General features: G+C 33.9%; 2 protein-coding genes and 1 long non-coding RNA gene across 6 annotated transcripts; 1 reads left to right on the top strand and 2 right to left on the bottom strand.

The window, feature by feature from the left end:
- Positions 1-509: 509 nt before the first annotated feature.
- LOC120212084 lies at positions 510-902 on the bottom strand. Its single transcript, XR_005524657.1, has 3 exons — positions 762-902; positions 643-676; positions 510-564 (listed from the first exon to the last, which is right to left on the bottom strand). It is a non-coding gene; the product is annotated as an uncharacterized LOC120212084 (long non-coding RNA).
- A 1,520-nt stretch (positions 903-2,422) lies between these two features.
- LOC120212099 (pyridoxal kinase-like) lies at positions 2,423-17,271 on the bottom strand. Of its 4 annotated transcripts, XM_039210516.1 has the most exons (14): positions 17,165-17,271; positions 16,889-16,983; positions 16,582-16,696; positions 15,390-15,483; positions 15,128-15,232; positions 13,316-13,399; positions 12,816-12,889; positions 12,537-12,601; positions 11,290-11,353; positions 10,545-10,610; positions 9,662-9,718; positions 4,552-4,596; positions 4,419-4,472; positions 2,424-2,745 (listed from the first exon to the last, which is right to left on the bottom strand). In XM_039210516.1, exons 3-14 carry the CDS (start codon positions 16,660-16,662, stop codon positions 2,605-2,607), a joined length of 930 nt encoding a protein of 309 aa, XP_039066447.1. In that variant the 5' UTR covers positions 16,663-16,696; positions 16,889-16,983; positions 17,165-17,271; the 3' UTR covers positions 2,424-2,604. The 4 variants fall into 4 exon arrangements, with proteins under 4 accessions (XP_039066449.1, XP_039066447.1, XP_039066446.1 ...); XM_039210518.1 differs by lacking the exon at positions 17,165-17,271 and having other exon boundaries at positions 2,423-2,745; positions 4,419-4,469; positions 16,889-17,131; XM_039210515.1 differs by lacking the exon at positions 17,165-17,271 and having other exon boundaries at positions 16,889-17,125.
- Positions 17,272-18,364: 1,093 nt separating this feature from the next.
- Positions 18,365-18,676, top strand: LOC120212100 (polcalcin Syr v 3-like). The gene has a single exon (XM_039210520.1). The coding sequence runs from the start codon at positions 18,428-18,430 to the stop codon at positions 18,674-18,676; it is 249 nt and encodes an 82-aa protein (XP_039066451.1). The 5' UTR covers positions 18,365-18,427.
- Positions 18,677-19,590: the final 914 nt, after the last annotated feature.

A 19,590-nucleotide genomic window follows, 5' to 3' on the forward strand; every position in this document is an offset into this window, starting at 1 on the left:
ATTTTGCCACTCCGCCATTAATCCGTTAACGGGACGATGACATAGCATCTTTGTTCCGTGAGAGCGATGATATGGCTCCCTCATCAAAATGGCGTCGTTTTGGCATGACATTTTTTATGTTCAAAAAGCTCAAAACGACGTCGTTTTGTTAATGAAAAAAATATTTTTCATGGGATTCGAACTACCTTTAGAATCTAAAATTAAGAACTTAGTTTTGGTAGAGACCCCGAATTATGTTTACCATTTTGCCACTGAATCAGGACGGAACGAAGTGATCTCAGTGACAGCGACAGTGGTCAAGGTTTAATCTCCTGAATTTCGATTAGATACTCAACGCGAACCGTCGGTCCTATCCGGTTCTTTGCATTCAAACCAAGAACCATTGCTGCACAAACACACTAGTATTTGATCTTAAACTGTTCAACCCACAGGGAAATTGAATTCCTGCAATGCAGAAAGCTGTGAGCGAGAGGAATGCCTGAAAAGATCCTAACCACTGTACGAAATAGCCGGTTCCGATGGTGCTGATAATGGCGGCCAGTGTCCCAGCTGAATTTGATATGCCTGTTTCCCAGATTCCAATTAAGAACAATGTCATCGTTGTTACTACAAATACGAATACAATCATTGGCTTTAACATACCGTGGAGAAATCCTGCATATTGAGGTGCAATGTCCTGGTGAAATAAGCAGCAGCACTTAGTTTGACGGCGAATCCATTCTTTCTGTTAAATCTATTGGTGTGGACAAAAAGTGACTTACTTGCATGTTGAGAAGAAAACCAGCTTGGCTGAAAGAACTCAAGCTCAGGGCTGCTGTCAGCAATACAGGAGCGATTTCGGGTGACTTTGCGAAGTTCAAGCAGAGCAACGACACCCCGGAACCGATGAACCCTAGAGACTGTTACATTTACAGTTTGCACATCAACGGTTTCGATTTTCAAGGAAGTAAGATGTTAAATTGGTTCCAATTTCCATAGTAAAACAATAGTTTGTTAAGATCATACTAAGTTTTTAAATTAGCTTGGTGGTTGGGTAATTAGTTTTAGATTCTAAAGGTCTACGATTTGAATCCCATAAAAAATATTTTTTTCATCAACAAAACGTCGTTTTGAGCATCAAAAAGGTTGTGGCAAAACGACGCCGTTTTGATGAAGGAGTCATGTCATCGCCGTCATGGAATAAAGATGTCATGTCATCGCCGTCACGGAACAAAGATATCATGTCATCATCCCTTTAACAGATTAACGACGGAGTGACAAAATTACAGGAAAACATAAATGTCCGTGCTAAAATTGATAAAATTAAAACATCAGTGGCATTTTTCGAGCCTGAGCGGCAAAATTGCAGTGAAACATAAATGTCCTTGCTAAAATTGATAAAATTAAAACTTCAATGGCATTTTCGAGTCCGAACTTAAAGATGAGTGGTATTTGACGAAGTTTATCCAAATAAGAATTAAAATGTTCGAAGAGATTTTTGAGAATATATGTGGACCATTCCACTACAAAAATTTCAAAAATTTTCCAATTCATTCCGTGACAATTACAGAGGCAAATACATAAAGTCTTTGCTTCCCAAAAATATATTGAACTAACCAACGACAAACAGTCAAATAACTGTTTTCCCAACCAACATTTTGGATTAGATTTCATCATCTTCCCAAGGAATCTTTCATATTAATATTCACTTTATTTCATATTCTTTTTTTAAAAATATTTTTTGACCACAACGTTTCATTTTATCATGAACATTTATAACTCCAATATACAAGATGTTCAAACCTAAAAACTCAATAAATAATAAGTACCTTAATTATTGAGGACCGTATGAAATTTATGGATGAATCTACTTTAAATCATGATCAATTAATATAAAATTTTAAAAATGTATAAATCGATTATAACAGAAAAATCATCCAAACGTAACTTTTTAAAATAGATTAGATAATATTTTAGATTAAAATTGAAAATATTATAATAAATCATGTAAATTACATAATTATTCTAATTATAACTCAAAATTTACCGTCAAAACATTCTCGATTATAAACAAAATTATCATCAGTTGTGTAATATTTTAGAGTAAACATAATATTTTATAATAACTGACTGCAATATAACATTCTCAATTGTAACCAAAATAATTAACAATTGCATAATATTTTAGTTTAGATAGAATAATAAGTTAAAATTTACCTCAAATTAACCTTTGGTTAGACTACCGCACAGCAGAATTACTACCAAATCTTTTGAACATCTATCAGCACACAAAAGCCACAATTAGATGGAGCCGATCAAAAGATCGAATCGTAAAAACAAGTGTTTGTGACATTTTTAAATGGAAAATGAGTGGTATCAAAAAACACTGAATCGAATGGAAGAGATTCATGAATCCAGCTTCTTAGAAATATCTATCTCAACAGCTTTTGAAACAAGAATGTTCAAGAGTATTTCTTCCATCCACTTTTTAGTATCTCTTTATTCCTACACACTGCTATCAACTTTGAATAGCATTATACCTTTTACGAAAAAAACAAGAGGATTATTGTAGTTCAATACGCATCACTCATCGTTCAATACGCATCACTCATCGTGTATTGGCTTTCAGGTGTATTTATGAGCTTTGAATGTCAATTTCGGTTCGCGGATGTCATCCTGACTTTGAATCAACCGAATCTCTAAGCTGCTCGATTCTGAATCAAATCCGGCACTTGTGTAGTCATTCAATGTCCTCTGCAAAAGTGCCTACAGGAAAGTTTAAACATGAATGAAATATGGTTTTGAAAATAAACTCAAACTGCAAATGTTTGTTGGCTAAACATACCAGATAGAACCGTACAAGATAAATGGTAGTTTTCCCATCATTTATACAGCCGAAATCGAGTCAATTCAAGCTCAAACTATGAGAGACTCGAGCTAAACTTGAAATTCAAGCTCGATGAAGTTTCACTTTTAAAACTCAAGCCCAAAATCAAATTGCTCGAGCTGTCACGATTAGCTTAGACTAAGTCGTTTACCCACTGAAAATTATGTTAGTCACATAGATGACTTTAAACTCAAATTCTTATTGAGTCGAGATTAGCTAAAAGAATAACTAAATATATTAAACATGAAGCTCACAAGCTACTAGATACATGCATCAAAATATTCGAATTTGATTCATTCAACAGCTTATGTTTACTTGAGCTCCAGCTCAAGATGAACTTGACAATGACCAAGTTGAATTTTAGATTTTCAAGCCAAACCCAAGTGACTTGCAAGAACAAGTGTACGGCTTATATCCTTACTCATGAATGCCTATGGTTTCCACAAATTGGCCTAAGATACTCGAGCATGGGAGCACAATTCGAATAAGCATTCCAAGAGGGGTAACTATATACATTTTATCACCATCGAATAAGCAATTCACCAAGTGCAACTGTTTCGGGTGTTATTGATGGTCTATAACATCAATTAATAGGCCATGTTCAAGTAAAATCGGTAAGAACAATTAAAGACTAACCCATACTTGATTAATGTAAATCCAATTAATACAAGACCAAAATTCTAAAGCCTTTGAGGTTTAATATATTTTTATGTACTGTAAAAGCTGTTCTAAAATTTAGAATTCATTAATAAAATTACAACAACTTATTCACATGAAGTTTGAAGTGAATGAGAAGTCTTTTTGCATCCTTTTGGGTACATGGTTTCGTGATAACTCAGCCTAGATCAACAGTGTAGTCTAATCCACCACAGATCCAAGATTACAATAGGAATGACAAGCACTGAGCAAAGAAACAAGGAAAACCGGAAAGCAATTCATGCCACAATGTTCAATTTGGTATCGGTTCAGTTCTTATTAAATTCTATTTGATTTTTGATTGGATAATAATTGAATGTATTTGTTCTGGCTTTCTATCAATAAGTCAAAAACCGTAATTACTCAAACCAAATTGTATTTTTAATTTTTATACTACAAAAGTTAAATATTTGATTTCTAATGAAAAATATTATATAACAAAGACATCCATTAAAAAAAAGATAAACTAAACCAGCTAAACCAATGAAAGTTTGCATGGGTCAGTTCAGATACCAATGGTATTCAATTCAATTTCTAAAATCCAAAATATCACACTTTCGTAATTCTTTTTCTAAAACAAAGCCAGAACATTATCGCTCCTAATAATGAAGCAGATTGAGAGCTGTATCATAAATTACTATTTGCACATTAGAGTTTGAATAGGATAATTAAGATTCCTATGACTATTCATTACTAGAAATGCTTATGAAAGTGTACGCAAGCTCGAAATGCTATGATTGATTACTGCTACTTAAACATGCATATACAAGAAAAGCTTTTCATCACATTAGAAGTGCATTAGTTAGTCAGATTATAGACGCAAGAAAAACAATTTTAAGCTTAAAACCACAAATACCTGCAAACTCGATACTGCAAGCTCCGCTGCCTTATCAAGGTTGTCGGGAAACTTCTGAGGAGAACAAAAAGTATATCTAAGAAATTGAACCTTTATATAGCGGTTAAGGCAGGAATATAAAAAAGAAAATTACATTACTCCACCCAAGCAGAAGTGCAGTCATTAGATCTCCTGTTCCCTACAAACAAATGTATATTCATCAATATAATTTGCAATGCTGCATAGTCAGTATACAAAGAATTGAGTACAAACAATAAAAAAGAACACAACATCAATGTCCTACTATAGTTGCAAATAAAGATAGGAACAAGAAAGCACTTTTATTGAACTTGATTATCTGAAAGAGAGGGAAAACAACTAAATGTATATTTTTTTCTTTTCAAGTAATTCTCTAAAGTGTACGATCAAACCTTCCAGTAGGATTAATTGCATTCATAGGGTCAGTGAACCCTTAGTTTGTACTATGCAAATATTAAAATATTATCGGAAGGTTCCAAACATATTCCATGTAGAATTCAAGTTCCACCAATAATGTAACATATCAACTGAACATATGATAAGCAGATATCTACAATGGTTCTGATATTTTATATTAAAAATATATTACATAATATATAAGCAAATAATCATTTTACACCTTAAAATACTTTAAATCTCACATTATATTTTAGTACCATAACATATATATATATGTATATTATATATACCAAAAACTTATTTACACAGAATTATGTTCATAAATAAATCATAAATATTTTTAGTCTTTATATTAAAAATAATTAATCAAAAAAGAAATGTTGAGTGGTTATAGATATAATCTGTATCATTTTTTTTTTGATAGGAATAGGATGTCTCATTTAAAACCTCCTTCTAAGTAGTCCATTGCCGTAAGGCAAGAACCCTCTAGAAAAAGGAGGAAAAGAGAACATCAATTTATTAAAAATGAAACACTTACAAAAATAACATACAGAAGAAAACACACTCCTACAAAAATACTTAAGACAAGAAACACTCCTACAATACCTCACCACATAGAAAACACACTCCAACTAAAATACCAAAGACTAGAAACACTCAGCCAATACCCTCCTTAGCCAGCTTATCCGCCTCACAGTTACAACACCTAGGGATCCACCTGATAACGATCTGATTTCGAGAAACAGCAGACACTATCTCCTTCACAAAAATAGATAGGTACAAAGGGACAGAATTTTGATATTTAATCCATTCCACTGCTGTCTTTGAATCACTTTCAACAATAAGCCTACCCTTCGAAGCCCAAACAGATGAAACAAAGATGTCAATGCCTTTCTTGATAGCCTTTAATTCTGCTAGGATGGGAGTATTAGGACCAACATTTATCGAAAAAGAAGTCAGAATCACCCGATTCCAGTTCCTAAGAATACCCCCAATACCAGCCACCATCCCCAAACTACTCACCGCTCCATCAACATTCATTTTAAAATAATCCATAGGAGGAGGAATCCAGCAAGACCCAATGCTGTTCAAAACCTTGAAGTCTGGAAAGTTGTCTGCCACAGAGGGGTCACCAATTAAAAAATCAACTTGAGTTGAATACCGAGGAAACTTTGCAACAAACCACTTAGCTAGTCTGAAACGAACAGTAAAAGATAAAGAAATTCTGTCTAACTTTCCCTTGTCGAAAATGATCTCGTTCCTTAACTTCCAAATGGACCAAAAAACTGCCCCTGGAATGAACTTCCAAATAACTGATTTTGGCCTCAAAACAGCCCATGAACTGAGCAGTTTAGGGGGGTCTTGTGGAATAGCAAGCTGAATATCCCAGTACCCTATAATTTTCATCCATAATTCCCAAGAAACAGGACAAGAGACAAACAAATGTTGAACTGATTCTGCCCCTTGATTACACAACGGGCAGAGAATGATCCCCCCTACATCGATCCCCCTTCTCAGCAACTCCACTCTCACAGCAACCTTTTGATGAGACAACTGCCAAAGAAAAGTCTCCACTCTTGGTGGAACTAACCCCAGCCAAACAACTTTCTCCCACTGAACTGATTCATCAATAAAAACAGAAAAGGAATTCCTACACGCTTTAACAGAAAACTGCCCATCTTCCGAACCGACCCACAACAAAGAATCCTCCAAAGACTGAACCAGATTGATGTTTTTAAGACTGTCCAATAACCCAACCAACTGCTCAACTTCCCAATCACACAGGTTTCTCCTGGTCATAATGTTCCAAACCCACCCAGACGAGCCGAAACTCCCAAAATCAGCTACCTTACCCAATTTATTTGAGGAAAGAGCAAATATTCTGGGAAACAAGAGTTTCAAAGGAAAATCCCCATTCCACGTATCACTCCAAAAGTAAATCGACTTACCATTACCTATTTGAAGCTTAGCGTGAGATCTAAGGCAGCTTCCAATGACATCATCCTTTAAATAGCTGTTCACAATACCCCTCCATATCCAAGAGTCCTTTAAAGAAAAAACTCTATTGATATCCATCGAATGACAGCTTACATTATGTTTACTACATAAAAATTTCTTCCACATCGAATTCTTATCATTGGCAAACTTCCAAACCCACTTTCCCAACAAAGCTCTATTAGTAACCTTCAAATCCGCCACTCCCAATCCTCCTCCACTCAACGGCCTACATACATAATCCCAGCGCACCCAATGCATTCTCTTCTTGTCTTCCCTACTCCCCCATAAAAAATCCGACATCAATGAATTCAACTTTTGAGAAATAGTAGCAGGCATCTTAAACATAGATAGGAAAAAAATAGGTAATGATGATAATACCGACTTTATTAACACCAATCTACCAGCCAAAGATAAAGAAGTAACTTTCCAACCAGCCAATTTCTTATTAAAATTGGCAATAACCGGATCCCACAACTTTTCCGAATTCATTCTTGCCCCTAAAGGAAGGCCTAAGTACTCCGTTGGAAAAGAACCAATAGCACAGCCAATATTCGTAGCCCATTCTTCAAGGATGTCACTTTCCACATTAATTCCATAAAGTTTGCTTTTAACTAAATTTAAATGGAGCCCCGTCATTAAGCCGAAAATCCTCAAAATTCTTCTAACATTCTTAATCTGTGTAATAGACGCTCTACAGAAAATAATTAAGTCATCTGCAAACTGAAGGTGGGACAAAGAGAAGGGATTCTGATTTTTACCAAAAGAGAAACCTTGAAACAGACCCAAGTCCACTGCTTTAGACAGCATCCTATGAAGTAATTCCCCGACTAAATTGAACAGAAGAGGAGAAAGGCTACAACCTTGCCTCAAGCCTTTAGCAATAGAAAACTCTTTAGTAGGAGACCCGTTCACTAATACCGAGATAGAAGCTGTGGAGATACACTGTGATATCCAAGAACACCATCTCTCTCCAAAACCCATCTCCCTCATAAGCCTTTGAATAATATGCCATTCTATTGTATCATAAGCTCTACTGAAGTCCACCTTGAAAACTACCCCTTTAAGTCCTTGCTTCCTCCAAGAATCAATTCCTTGTATCATTGGAGAATGGGATTTCCATCATCCATAAAAGAGTGTAGGGGTTATGGGCTTATGGCAATCCACACTACCACTTCGTTCCATTGACATCCCCTAAATTAGCATGAATGATGTTAAGCATATATTAGAGTTGGACGTCTGGCCAAGGGGAATGTTCTATGTGACAGTACAAAACTTTTTCACTATGTTAAAACCTGTATTATTTTATAACTTGATTTAGGCCATTATTAACGTCTTTTATAAATAATTAACAAGACTCATGAAAGAGTCATCTAAACATGCAGGCACTCAATTCTAGTGTTGTCACTTGTCAAGGTATATGCATCTTAGCACATCCATACTGTACCTAGGCATGCTTTTTCTGTAAGAAAATAATTTTTTCAGATTTTTTTAAGAAAGCCTGATTGAAGTTCTCTTTAATATCTATTATGCTCAACTTGAGAATAACTAGATCATTCTTTAGAGTAACTACAAGACATGGGACTACAAGGAAATCATGCATATTGGCAAAAATAGAAAAGAAAATGATTCTGCATCTTTTTATAGAATAACGAGATCATTCTTTAGAGTTTATGACCAGAATTATATATCTTTACTGTGTCAAATAAACACACAGATATCCAATCATACACACAAAAAAAACCCACCTTCACTCAAGAAACCGCTTTTTATGCACTCTGCACCTTAGGCAGTATAAGGATTCTAGTACCTAGAGTGCACCTAGCACCCTTGACAATACTGGTCAATGCCCTTACTTAACAGAAGAGTCTTTTCACAGTCAAGGGGCCAAAAGCTAGTAATATACTCAACAAAATTCCCACTGCATTAATGGTTTGATTAGACAGAACATATACCCCTAGGAAGCCAGAGGCCATATATGAGGACTCTTCAATAACAAACAAGTTGTGTTAGTTCAATGGAAAATGTAATATCGTAGTTTGATTGAATTGCATTAAACAAATGTAGCTTCAGTTACTAATCCTGAAAACTACTCTATCGTCACAAACCCAAAATCTTTACTTCATTTCAACCCCAAAAATCAAACTAAAGTTTGAGTAGACACACTTCCTTGAATCTGTTGAATGTCAACTTATTCAAAACAGCATAAAAGAAAATATGTTATGCTTTCTGCACTCAACAAATAGCTCAACGTTGGCCTCAAACAGCTCAAAGATGTGATTCCAAGAGCTAAACCAGAACCTCTTAATTTTCCCTCTTGGTAAAGGTTTACAATTAATAGGACGGCCAGGTAAGAAATAACCTTGTGTAGGCTGAAGTCCATTGGTGCCCATGCATACAATAAAGAGAACTAGTGGCACCTCCCTACAAATGTTTTGGTTCGCATTGGAATTGCACATACTTTAAGAAACAAGCAATTAGTTCATTTAATTGAATGCTTTTACTTGCATCTGAGAATGTCGATTTGGTTGCCATTTGTAACTTTTAACAAAATTGGGTATAAAACTAAATGTCAGTTCTTCCTTATTTATTCATAACTGGATAACGACAGTTAGTTAAAAAAGTGTCAGCAATGCATTAGTTCTAAGCCAAGCTACAGGTCCAAATCTCAGTAACAGCTAGGTTTTCTAACAATACCAAGGTATAAACACAACCAACCATAAGATCGGTGTGCAAAAAGCAAGACAGGATAACCTCAAAACCAATTATCATAAATGAAAAGGTCCATGTTTCAATTTGCAACAAGCACTTCATGAGGAAATTTTGCATACCGTAAAATAAGCGGGAATTTTTGGTATTACAATCTTGAACTGCTCAGGAGCTTGTTTCTGTCAAAATCAATACCACAACAAAGAGAGAAAAGCTTGTCAACAAGCTTGACCAGTTAATAATATAAAATTGCCTTCTTCCTTAATCCTTCGTGTTACTCACATAACATGGAGGGTTAGAAGGGGGTTTTTAATGAGGCCACTATTCTATCAAAAAAAAAAATTGCCAACAAAAACAGTGTACTAGTTTAACCATGAAAAAATGCATAGAAAAGGCAAATATTTTTTCTTATTGCACATTTTCCAGATACTTATTAATCGCTAAATGGATTGTATGCTTCCTCAAAATAAAATATAAGAAACTTAGACCGTTCTAGTTTTAGAGTTTTCTTCCTACATAAACAATACAGGACATTCGGTCCCTCCTTTGAATCTTCAACGCAATTGGAAGGACACTCAAACAACAAGATCAATGTTTTAAGAACCAGACCAGTGTTGGAACAGTCAGATCACCAGTTCCCAGTTCAACTGGTTGAACAGAAAAATCGTAAATAAAAACGCATAACTGGTTGAACCGCCTTTTTTTGTTTTGTTCCAATTCCTGGCTTTTCAGCGGTTCACTTTATTTACGACTATATGTCACCAATAAAATCGGTCAAACCAACGGTTCCCATTCCAACCACCAATCTGGTCCAGTTTACAACACTGATCAAGATGCAGTCATTTTAGTGCAAAAAACATCTATAACAAAATATAACACGAACAGGTAGCAGAAATTTCATGTAGATAGTGTTTTTGGACCTTATATTAGAAAGAAAAGCACCAAATTTTAAACTGGCCAACAGCTTAAATATAAAGTCAAGTGTGTAACATTTAGCAGACCCACCTTATCTTTCAGATGACTGCCAATGAGAAGAAGATTCCCTTCTATATTGATGCTAGTAATCACAACCTGAGACAATCAACATTCACAGGAAATGCTGAAAAGGATATATGAGAGCTAAGTTCTAATTTCTAAGTACAAGATCTAAACAGAGGCAAGAACCATATAGTGCTTTCCACATGCTGGAATATAAATGCAAGGTTTTCTTCTAACCTCAGGAAAAAACGATGGACCGGAAGAGGCCAAAAAGGTATATTTTCCACAACCATAACATGAACCACAGAACCCATTATACCTTCTTAGAATACAATTTACAGAATCCATTCGAGAACAATGGACTAATATCATCTTTTGTGTCTCTACGTCTACACACATACGAGTAGGCAAAATTTCTTTATTATTTTGAGTTCAAAGTTTCAAACTTAAGGATAAGTGGCTTAAAGCAGAGTTACATCCTATCAAAACCCAACTTGTTTTTAGCTTTTAATCTGTTAGTGTTGATAGAATATTTTGAATCAAGGGAAAGGCATGGAAAATCTGCCCAATTTATATTACATTTCCTTCTTATCAAAAAAATATCATGTCTTTTTTATAAGGTTAAAACAAAGAAAAAAGAAGAAAAAAATCCTCAGCCTTGCACTAGGTGTAGAATGACAAGAGCAAACAATGTAACAGAAAATAGGTTTTCATGTAGAAAGTTCTAAGCCTTGAACAGGCACAAAATGCACAGAGGGAAAGAAAAAAAAACCTTCAAAGGCCCAGCAGCATGAAGAATGTTGCACGCTTTCCGACCATCTATTTCAGAACCAATCCTGCAGCAACAATATATTCTAAGAAACTGCAACAGAAAGATGCAGTAAAAGGTAGCTTACTATCGCGAAATATTGCAAGAAAAAGATCTCAAATAGTAAAGTCATTCTGATACAAATTGCCATTGAAGGAAAATGGATATGAGGGGCAACATAGAGGAACACTTGATGCAGAGTGAGAACCAAGAGAATATGCTCATGCAACCTTTACGAGACTGAAAAGAAAATGAATACAAATTGAAATGAAAATAAACCAAAAAGACATCTCTTAGATCCAAGAAAAGATGTGTTGTACAATCTCTGAAAAGCTTGAAGAAACAAGCTCTGCTTTTGGCCAATATCCAGAACGTCACTCCTAGCAGACCGTTTGTGTTTTCATTTTTCAAGCATATCCACCCAAAATATGGTAAATAAAACCCAATAATCACTAAAGAGCCTATGAAATTGCTTATGTTCCTACCTATTCATTTGCGTTACATGAAATAAATATCCTGAGTCAGCTTTGAATCTGGTGGATTTTAAATTAGACAGTTATCAAAATGGAAAAAAGATGTATATAAAAATAACTGCAACAAAAATGACACAATTTAAAACCAGAAGGTTACAATCAAGCAGACATGAAACTGCTTGTTTTGTATTTAACTAGTTCCTATTAATTTACCCAAACCTGAAAACCGAAGAACCACCTGTTGTAAAGCGTGACACTTAATCTCATGGTTTATAAAGATGAAATTTCCTTTGAAAGATCTAGTTAGTAAATGATGCTATCAGAAAATCTTCTGTTGACATCCCAAATGAACCATAATCAGCGATTCACAATCTCCAACTCTAGGTCGTAAAAGTCATCCCACTCCCTAATGGTATCAGTTTTTTTTTCTTTTGCACCATGCAACGAGAAGATGAACCAAGCAATCCTCCTCGAAATCATACTGTTGCTCATAAACAAATAGAACATTAAAAAACCAGGCTCTTCTAAAGATAGAAGGGTTGAGAATCCAGATTTTGGAAATCTTTTATTTCAATTTTATAAGATACCAACAGTTTTTCCTTTTACATGCAACTATCCAAGTCCCAAAAGGTTCCCCAGAAAAAATAAACTAAAAGGAAACACACAGTCTATAGCAAACAGAATTTTAGAACAAAACAAATGAGCTGCAAGTTTTTTTATTATATAGTCTGAAAATACCTCAATTTAGTCAACAGTTCTGCTTCAAATTGGTTAGGAGTCAACATTGAAGCCACTGGGACAACCTAACCATAAGAAATGCTACTATTAATTATAACAAGTTACCAACTATGTAATTTAAACAGCTAACTGTGCATCAAGATAATTATGCATATATCTTCCAATATGATTAAACAATTGATTGGTATTTAAGATTCCAATTTAAAAGTGTAGTCAAGTATGAACAAGGATATAGAAATGGAACAATTGGAAGCTTTCAAATAAAAATTGATAGCTCACCTTTTCACGATATACCGATACCAGATCTTCAGGGACATAAAGCTTTCCTTCATCACCCATCACTGGATCACACACTAGAGAAGAAACAACAGGCCTTAGAAAAAAGGACCTCCCTTTTCTGGGATTTTCTTTTTCGTTTTTGGTTGTGAGGGATATGGGGGGAGGGGCAGTGTTCATCAAACATATTGAAGACAAGAAAATGATCCAAGTGGAAAAAAACATCTTCATTTAGCATCACATACGATTAACTGATGAAAGGATGAGGAAGCGTTTTCTAGATCCATCAATGCAAACTTTTCATTTTATTGTTTCTGCAATATTAGTAATTTCTGGAAAGTCTCAAATTTGTAATTTCATATTAAGCAAGCAATAGAAGAAGAATGCAACGTTAATTAGTTATAGCGATAATGATTTGAACAAATCATCTTCTATAATCACGAGTTAAATTTATTTCAAGAAGGACCAAACACAAGCAAGCTTAAAGATTAGAGTAGACTTGCCATAAGTAAGATTTGGATTAATCAATCGAAGCTTGTCTACAACCTCCAACACAGAGTTTAAAAAAGAATCAGAGCCAATATAACCTGCAAATGCACCATGAAAATTGAAGCAATAAATATCGAAACAGAAAACCCTGTTGGTAAGAAAATGTGATGAATTTGACAAATAGCAGCAACAAAGACTAAATCCACTAGATGATTAAAGAAAGAGAAATAGGAAGTGAATAGAAATAAATGGTGTTGCACAGCTATTTCTAATGCCAGCAATTAAGAATATCATTTACATGTCTGAGAGATGATTTTTAATATAGAGTGCCTAAAATTTTCAAGCCTAATGTCTTAAAGGAATGATGTATTATCAATGCATTCAAATTAGTTAACTAATCAAGCATTCATTGTTAAGAAACTATTATTCTAAAAGTTTTACTTTAAATGCTAACTCCTTTCTTCTCCGTCCCCTCCCCTGTGTCAAGTTTAATGGCCCAAAAATTTGGGGGGGGGGGGGGAAGGCTATATTTAAGATGTGAATAAATAAAATAACTGAAATTCAGTACAAAAACATCCAAGTGAATACCTCTTTGTGACACAAATTGCTAAATATACAACATAGGATGTGTAATTTTGCTTCCTTTCTCTATAGTTAGTATACAACTTGGTTTTAAAACGCCCTAAAGTGCCTAGGGTCCTAGACGCCGAAGCGCTAAGCGAAAGCGCTCGCTTTATGCACACGAAGCGCCAGAAAGGCCGAAATTCACAAAAAAAATATAGAATATTTATAAATTATCTAATAAATACTTAAATATCAAAGTGTCAATGCATATATTCAAAACTTATAAGTACTTAAACACCAAAATATAATTCTCAATTTACTTATAAGTTATAAACACTTAAATACTTATATACCATTAACCATACGACTATACGAGCATATTAATCTCAAAAGATGGTCTTCACCAAAAGTAGTCTAAAGTGAGATGAGCAAAAGTATTTTTCTAAACCCTCAATTCCTTATAACTAAAAATCCTCTAAATCTTCATTGTCATTGTCATCAACTCGGACAACTCCTTCATCACTAGACACTCCAATATCTTCTTCCATATCATCTTCATCAACTAAGCATCTACGAGATGATCTACTAGAGATAGGATTATGAGCAAGAGATTTTCCTTTATCATTTCTCTATGGTCCGGCTCCATCATTCACTACTTTTGATGCTCTAGTTTGATAACTAGGCTCATATGCACCGGAAGCGTTAGCAACATCACTCCATGTCAAATCCTCACCAACAAACACCGCCTCATCATCATCTTCCATTCTTCCCATCAACCACTCATTGCTCTCATCAATATCTTGCAAAAGAATGGGATCGGTGCCTGATAATCTAATAGCCCGCTAAACCCTAAACAAGCCCAAGAATCATATCTGCTAAAGCCCAGAATCGTATCTTCTAAACTCGCGATTAAGCGCCGATTAGCGCTTTGCTAAAAGCGCTGCAAAAACGCCGATTACTACCGCTTAATGAATTCGTAGTGCTTTTGCTATGCTGAAGCGCCAGGGGCCTAGCTCGAGTCGCTTAGCGCTTTAATCGCGCTTAAGCGTCGCTTTTTTAAACTAAGGTATACAATTCCAGAGAACCGCCCATTTAACTCAGCAGAGAACTTCTCTTCTTTGTAAATATTGTTATATGTTCCTTCACATTTAGATATTGTATAATAATTTTTTTTTATAGAAGGACAAAAGATTATAAAAATCTATAGAATTTTATACCACGAAACAGTTTTCATCATCAAAGAGCAACCAGAAATAAAATACCTGTTAGTAAATGAGTGTAGTACAATAAATTATTAGCTTCAAGGCCTTCTATTAAATCCAACAATTCTCTTCCATTTAGAACTTGACCCTTAAATGTTGGGTACCCTGCACAATTTTCAGATAGATTAAACAATGCTAGATAATGTAATTTTGTCAGAAGTCAGAACACCAAGCCTGAAGTTATACAGATTTACAGCTGATATCACACTGAATATAAGGCCTCAGATTTGCAGACTTTTGAGCAGTAGTATAAACGGCTTGCCTGTATGATTCGAAAACTGTACCGAATTGATTGGATCCACATCATAGCCTAATAGTTGAAGAGGAAAAACTGCTGACTTGTTACCAACATATCCCTAAGGCGTAAAAAAATATATATGAAATTAGGTTACAATAGGAATAGAACTTATCAGAAAAACTATAACATTCAAAATGCTTTTCCCAAGTAGAAATCGGGTGAAGGTAAAATCAATCATACAAATACATAAATTGTATATGTCCAAGGTTCCTTTAATTGCTTGCTTGGAGATAATAAGAATTTCTTCCAAATATTTTCAAAGATAGATAATAATAAGTTAATAACCCAGAGTACAAGTAGGTACCAATATAATAAGGACCAATTTGACATTGCTTTCGAAAAAATTGGTTCAAGATTTAATTGTCTAAGATTGTTGTCAAAAAGTGCTTTTGAAAAGAATTTTTTTTTATTTTAGACATTATGTTGTAAGTTTCAAAATATATTAAATTGAACTATATTTAAATTCATTAATATTATTTTTCATGCATAATATATTATATATGTTGGAGTTACCATTTCATTAAATTAAGTAAATAATAAATTTTTTAATCTTGACATATATTTTTAATATGTTAATATAGTTAAAAATTAAAATTACATAATAAGTAGAATGTAATGATTTTAATTTAATAATTTTAAATTCAAAATTTAATTGTTTGATATTTTTTGTCAAAAAGAAAAGTGGGTAACTTTGCTCAAAAGTGTATATATATATATATATATGACAAAAGCCAAAACTATAAATTTCAGACTTTGAAAGCACCTGTTAACCCTAGCTGAAAAGCGCTTTTGGTTTGAAAAACTAACTATTCATCGTTGCTTTTGGTTAGAAAGGTGCATTTGAAAAGCAATGCATGGCATAAGAGCAAACAACAATATTTTTCTATCCAGTTCTAGATGACATGAAACAATTATTAGGTAGCTATTAAGAAGTACTACACCAACACAGAAAGATCGTGATCGAAGTTAGACCATCTTCCGCTTATCGCGCATATCTAAGATATAAACCTAATTCTCTTAGTGCACAGATATGGACACAGATGAAAAGAAAAAAATTGCATAACGAAAGCAATTTTAAAATATCATATTTCATTAAACTCTTTCATAACCAAACAAAGATTTAAAGGAAGTGTAGAACGCAGAGGAGAGGAAGTACCTGAACCGTGTGAGATTGAATGCTGAGAACTCTACCAGTATTCGATGGAAGAGCCAATGATAAAATTGGAGGTGATGCCATTTCCTACTTCCTACACTGTAACGGTCTTCGACAACTTCAATGAATTCTGAAATCAAATCAACACCAACCAACAAAAAAACAAATTTTAAATTTATTTTTTCCGAATAAATTATTGTTGTAACAGGGAAATCTTTAAATTTACTGAGAAATAATGAGTTATTTTTTTCTCATAAAATGCCCAATTGAAAATAAGTATGCGCTATATCAGGTATATTTGCTCATTTACTTGAGATCTGTGAAGCACGGACCCGGGGGGGAACCCCTGGTACTGTGTCAAAACGGTGTCCGACACGGACGCTCCCGGATACGTACGGGACACCACTGGACACGACAATATAGAGAGCAATGAGAACACGGTCAAGACACGGAAAAAAGAAAACCGGGGAATGATTGTCTAGTGGTGACCGGGTGTGGTCGGAAAAAATGGAAGAAGAAGCAAAAGAGATGAAAAAGAAGGATGCAGAAAGAGAGTCAAAACACTGAAGACATGCAGGATCCAAACCTATATAGAGGAGACGAGGCAAATCTTTCGAATTGAATCAAATCTGAGTTAGGTTAAATCCGTCAGCCCCAACCACGAGGCAAATCAAGTTGGGAGATGGAGGAAATCTTTCCAATTGAGTCAAAGCGGAGTTAGGTTAAATCCGTCAGCCTCTTAATTTCATAATTATTTTTTATATTATTAATTAAAAAAAAACATATATTAGTCATCATGGTTGAGGTCAGGTCCGCTCTTGTTAGATCATTAAGGAGTAGAAAAATGGATTGAATTTGACATGCAATAGACCAATTCAATCTGCCCATAAAATTCCAACTCTTATCACATAACACTTTGACGTTGGGGCTACTTACAAGATGAATGATTTAATTGAAAATAGACAATTTTCAATGGTTTCGGTTCAAGTTAAAATAGATAATAATTCATATTTGTTCTACTCTCCGCACCGCTGTTTATCAGAGGCAGCAACTAGGAACGACAACTTCTATTACATATATAAAATATAGGATAAATTAAGTATTTAGTGTCTAAATTATCAGTTTTGATCTGCTTTAATATCTGATATTTTAATTTTTCAAAACCAAAATCATAACTAACAATTAATTTTTGTTTCATTTGAGTATAATTATATTAAAATTTTAACAAATTTTTGAAACTGACGATTTTTTATGGGTAAATTACATCTTTCATCTCTCAATTATCTTCTTACTCTTATTTTTTATAAATAAAGTTTAAAAGTTTTCAATTTAAGTACTTAACTTTCAAATTGTATATATTTTAATCACTTCAATTTATTTTGTTTTATTAATAATATTTTGAGACATGAATTTTTTTATTATTTTATTAATATATAATTTAAATAAAAATTTAAAAGTTAGATAAATTAAATTAGGAGTGATTTAAAAGCTAAGTAATTAAATTAAAAAAAATAAACGTCAATGACCAAAATAGAAGTGAGAGAATAGTTTTTAACAGTGGGTACTAAAATGAAATATAAAAAAACTAAACGCTAGATACAATTTAAAAAAATAAAGTTTAAATATTACATAGACCAAAACTAAACGTTACAGCCTCAATGCCTTGGTTCATGTTTCAATGGACAGCCTCAATGCCTTAGTTCATGTTTCAATGGACAGCCTCAATGCCTTAATACAATATGTCCTTAAAATCCACAACTTTACTGTCCTCTCTCAATCTCATTGAAGAAAAAACGCAAAGACAAAAATAAAACAACTTCCATCAACACATACAACAGTTAAAAAAGACATGGATGATGCAGAAAAAGCTGGTCTAGAATGCATTTTCAAGGGCTTCGATACCAATGGGGACGGCAAGATCTCGTCGATGGAGCTAGGAGAAGCGTTGAAGACACTGGGATCGGTCACGCCTGAAGAAGTTACGAGGATGATGACGGAGCTCGATACAGATGGGGATGGCTTTATTTCCTATGAGGAATACCTTGCCTTCGCACATGAAAACCGTGGCCTAATGAAAGATGTTGCCAAGATATTTTAATTTTAATTTTAACTTTTTTTACATATTTTAGAAAATGATTCACTGATTTGTGAGACTTTTTACTTGTCATGAAGAGAGAAGTTGTTGGTAGCTAAAGAGTGTAGTCTTTTTTATTTTGTGTTTAACTGGGTAAGTTTATCTATGGATGATCTGCAATTTCATAAACCAGTTTTCTCTTATATCACATGCATGTGATGATGTTATATATAGTGTATTCTATTATCCAAGAAGCTGCAAAGCAACATATATCAAGTCAATTTTTTATTGCTGCGCCTAATTACACTCCAAGTTTAGAATCGAATTAGATCGAGATCAGATTTTTTTATTAATTTTTTTTGTTTAGATTTAGAGTAGGTAAATTATATTTTGAATTCAGGTCTAATCGATTTAAGTTCTATAAGAATAATTGTATAGTGAACACATGATTAATTATATTGAAAATACACAATTATGTATGCAAAATTATCTCATAACTAGAGTTATTTTATAGATTAACACAACCATATGAAAGAGTATCTAATTCAATATACATTTAACCGTTAATTTTTTTAAAAACGTAATGTTAGGTATAATTCTTAAAAAAATAGTTGACTAACCAAAACAAAAGTGATAGTTGAATCGTTAAACATGTAGTTTACCCAAAATTTTATTATAGGATATATCATGCAGCAAAGTCAATTATTGACCAAACCTACTTACCGCAGAACTTATTCAAACCAAACAAATTTAGTTCAACACACTTGTACATTCAAGTTTTGAAGATCATATAATTCTCATTTTTCCGATTTAGGTTGAGGGGTAGTCAAATATAAATCCCCTCGTTTAAGCATGAGAATTACAATCACAAAAACCCATTTTGGAACACTAAATGAGAAATTCATCCTCCTGAAGGTTGCTTCTAAAAAGGCTTTGCT

This window comes from Hibiscus syriacus, unplaced genomic scaffold (assembly GCF_006381635.1).
Source record: "Hibiscus syriacus cultivar Baekdansim isolate YM2019G1 unplaced genomic scaffold, ASM638163v2 tig00109992_pilon, whole genome shotgun sequence".
In the NCBI taxonomy this organism is placed as follows: Eukaryota; Viridiplantae; Streptophyta; class Magnoliopsida; order Malvales; family Malvaceae; genus Hibiscus; species Hibiscus syriacus.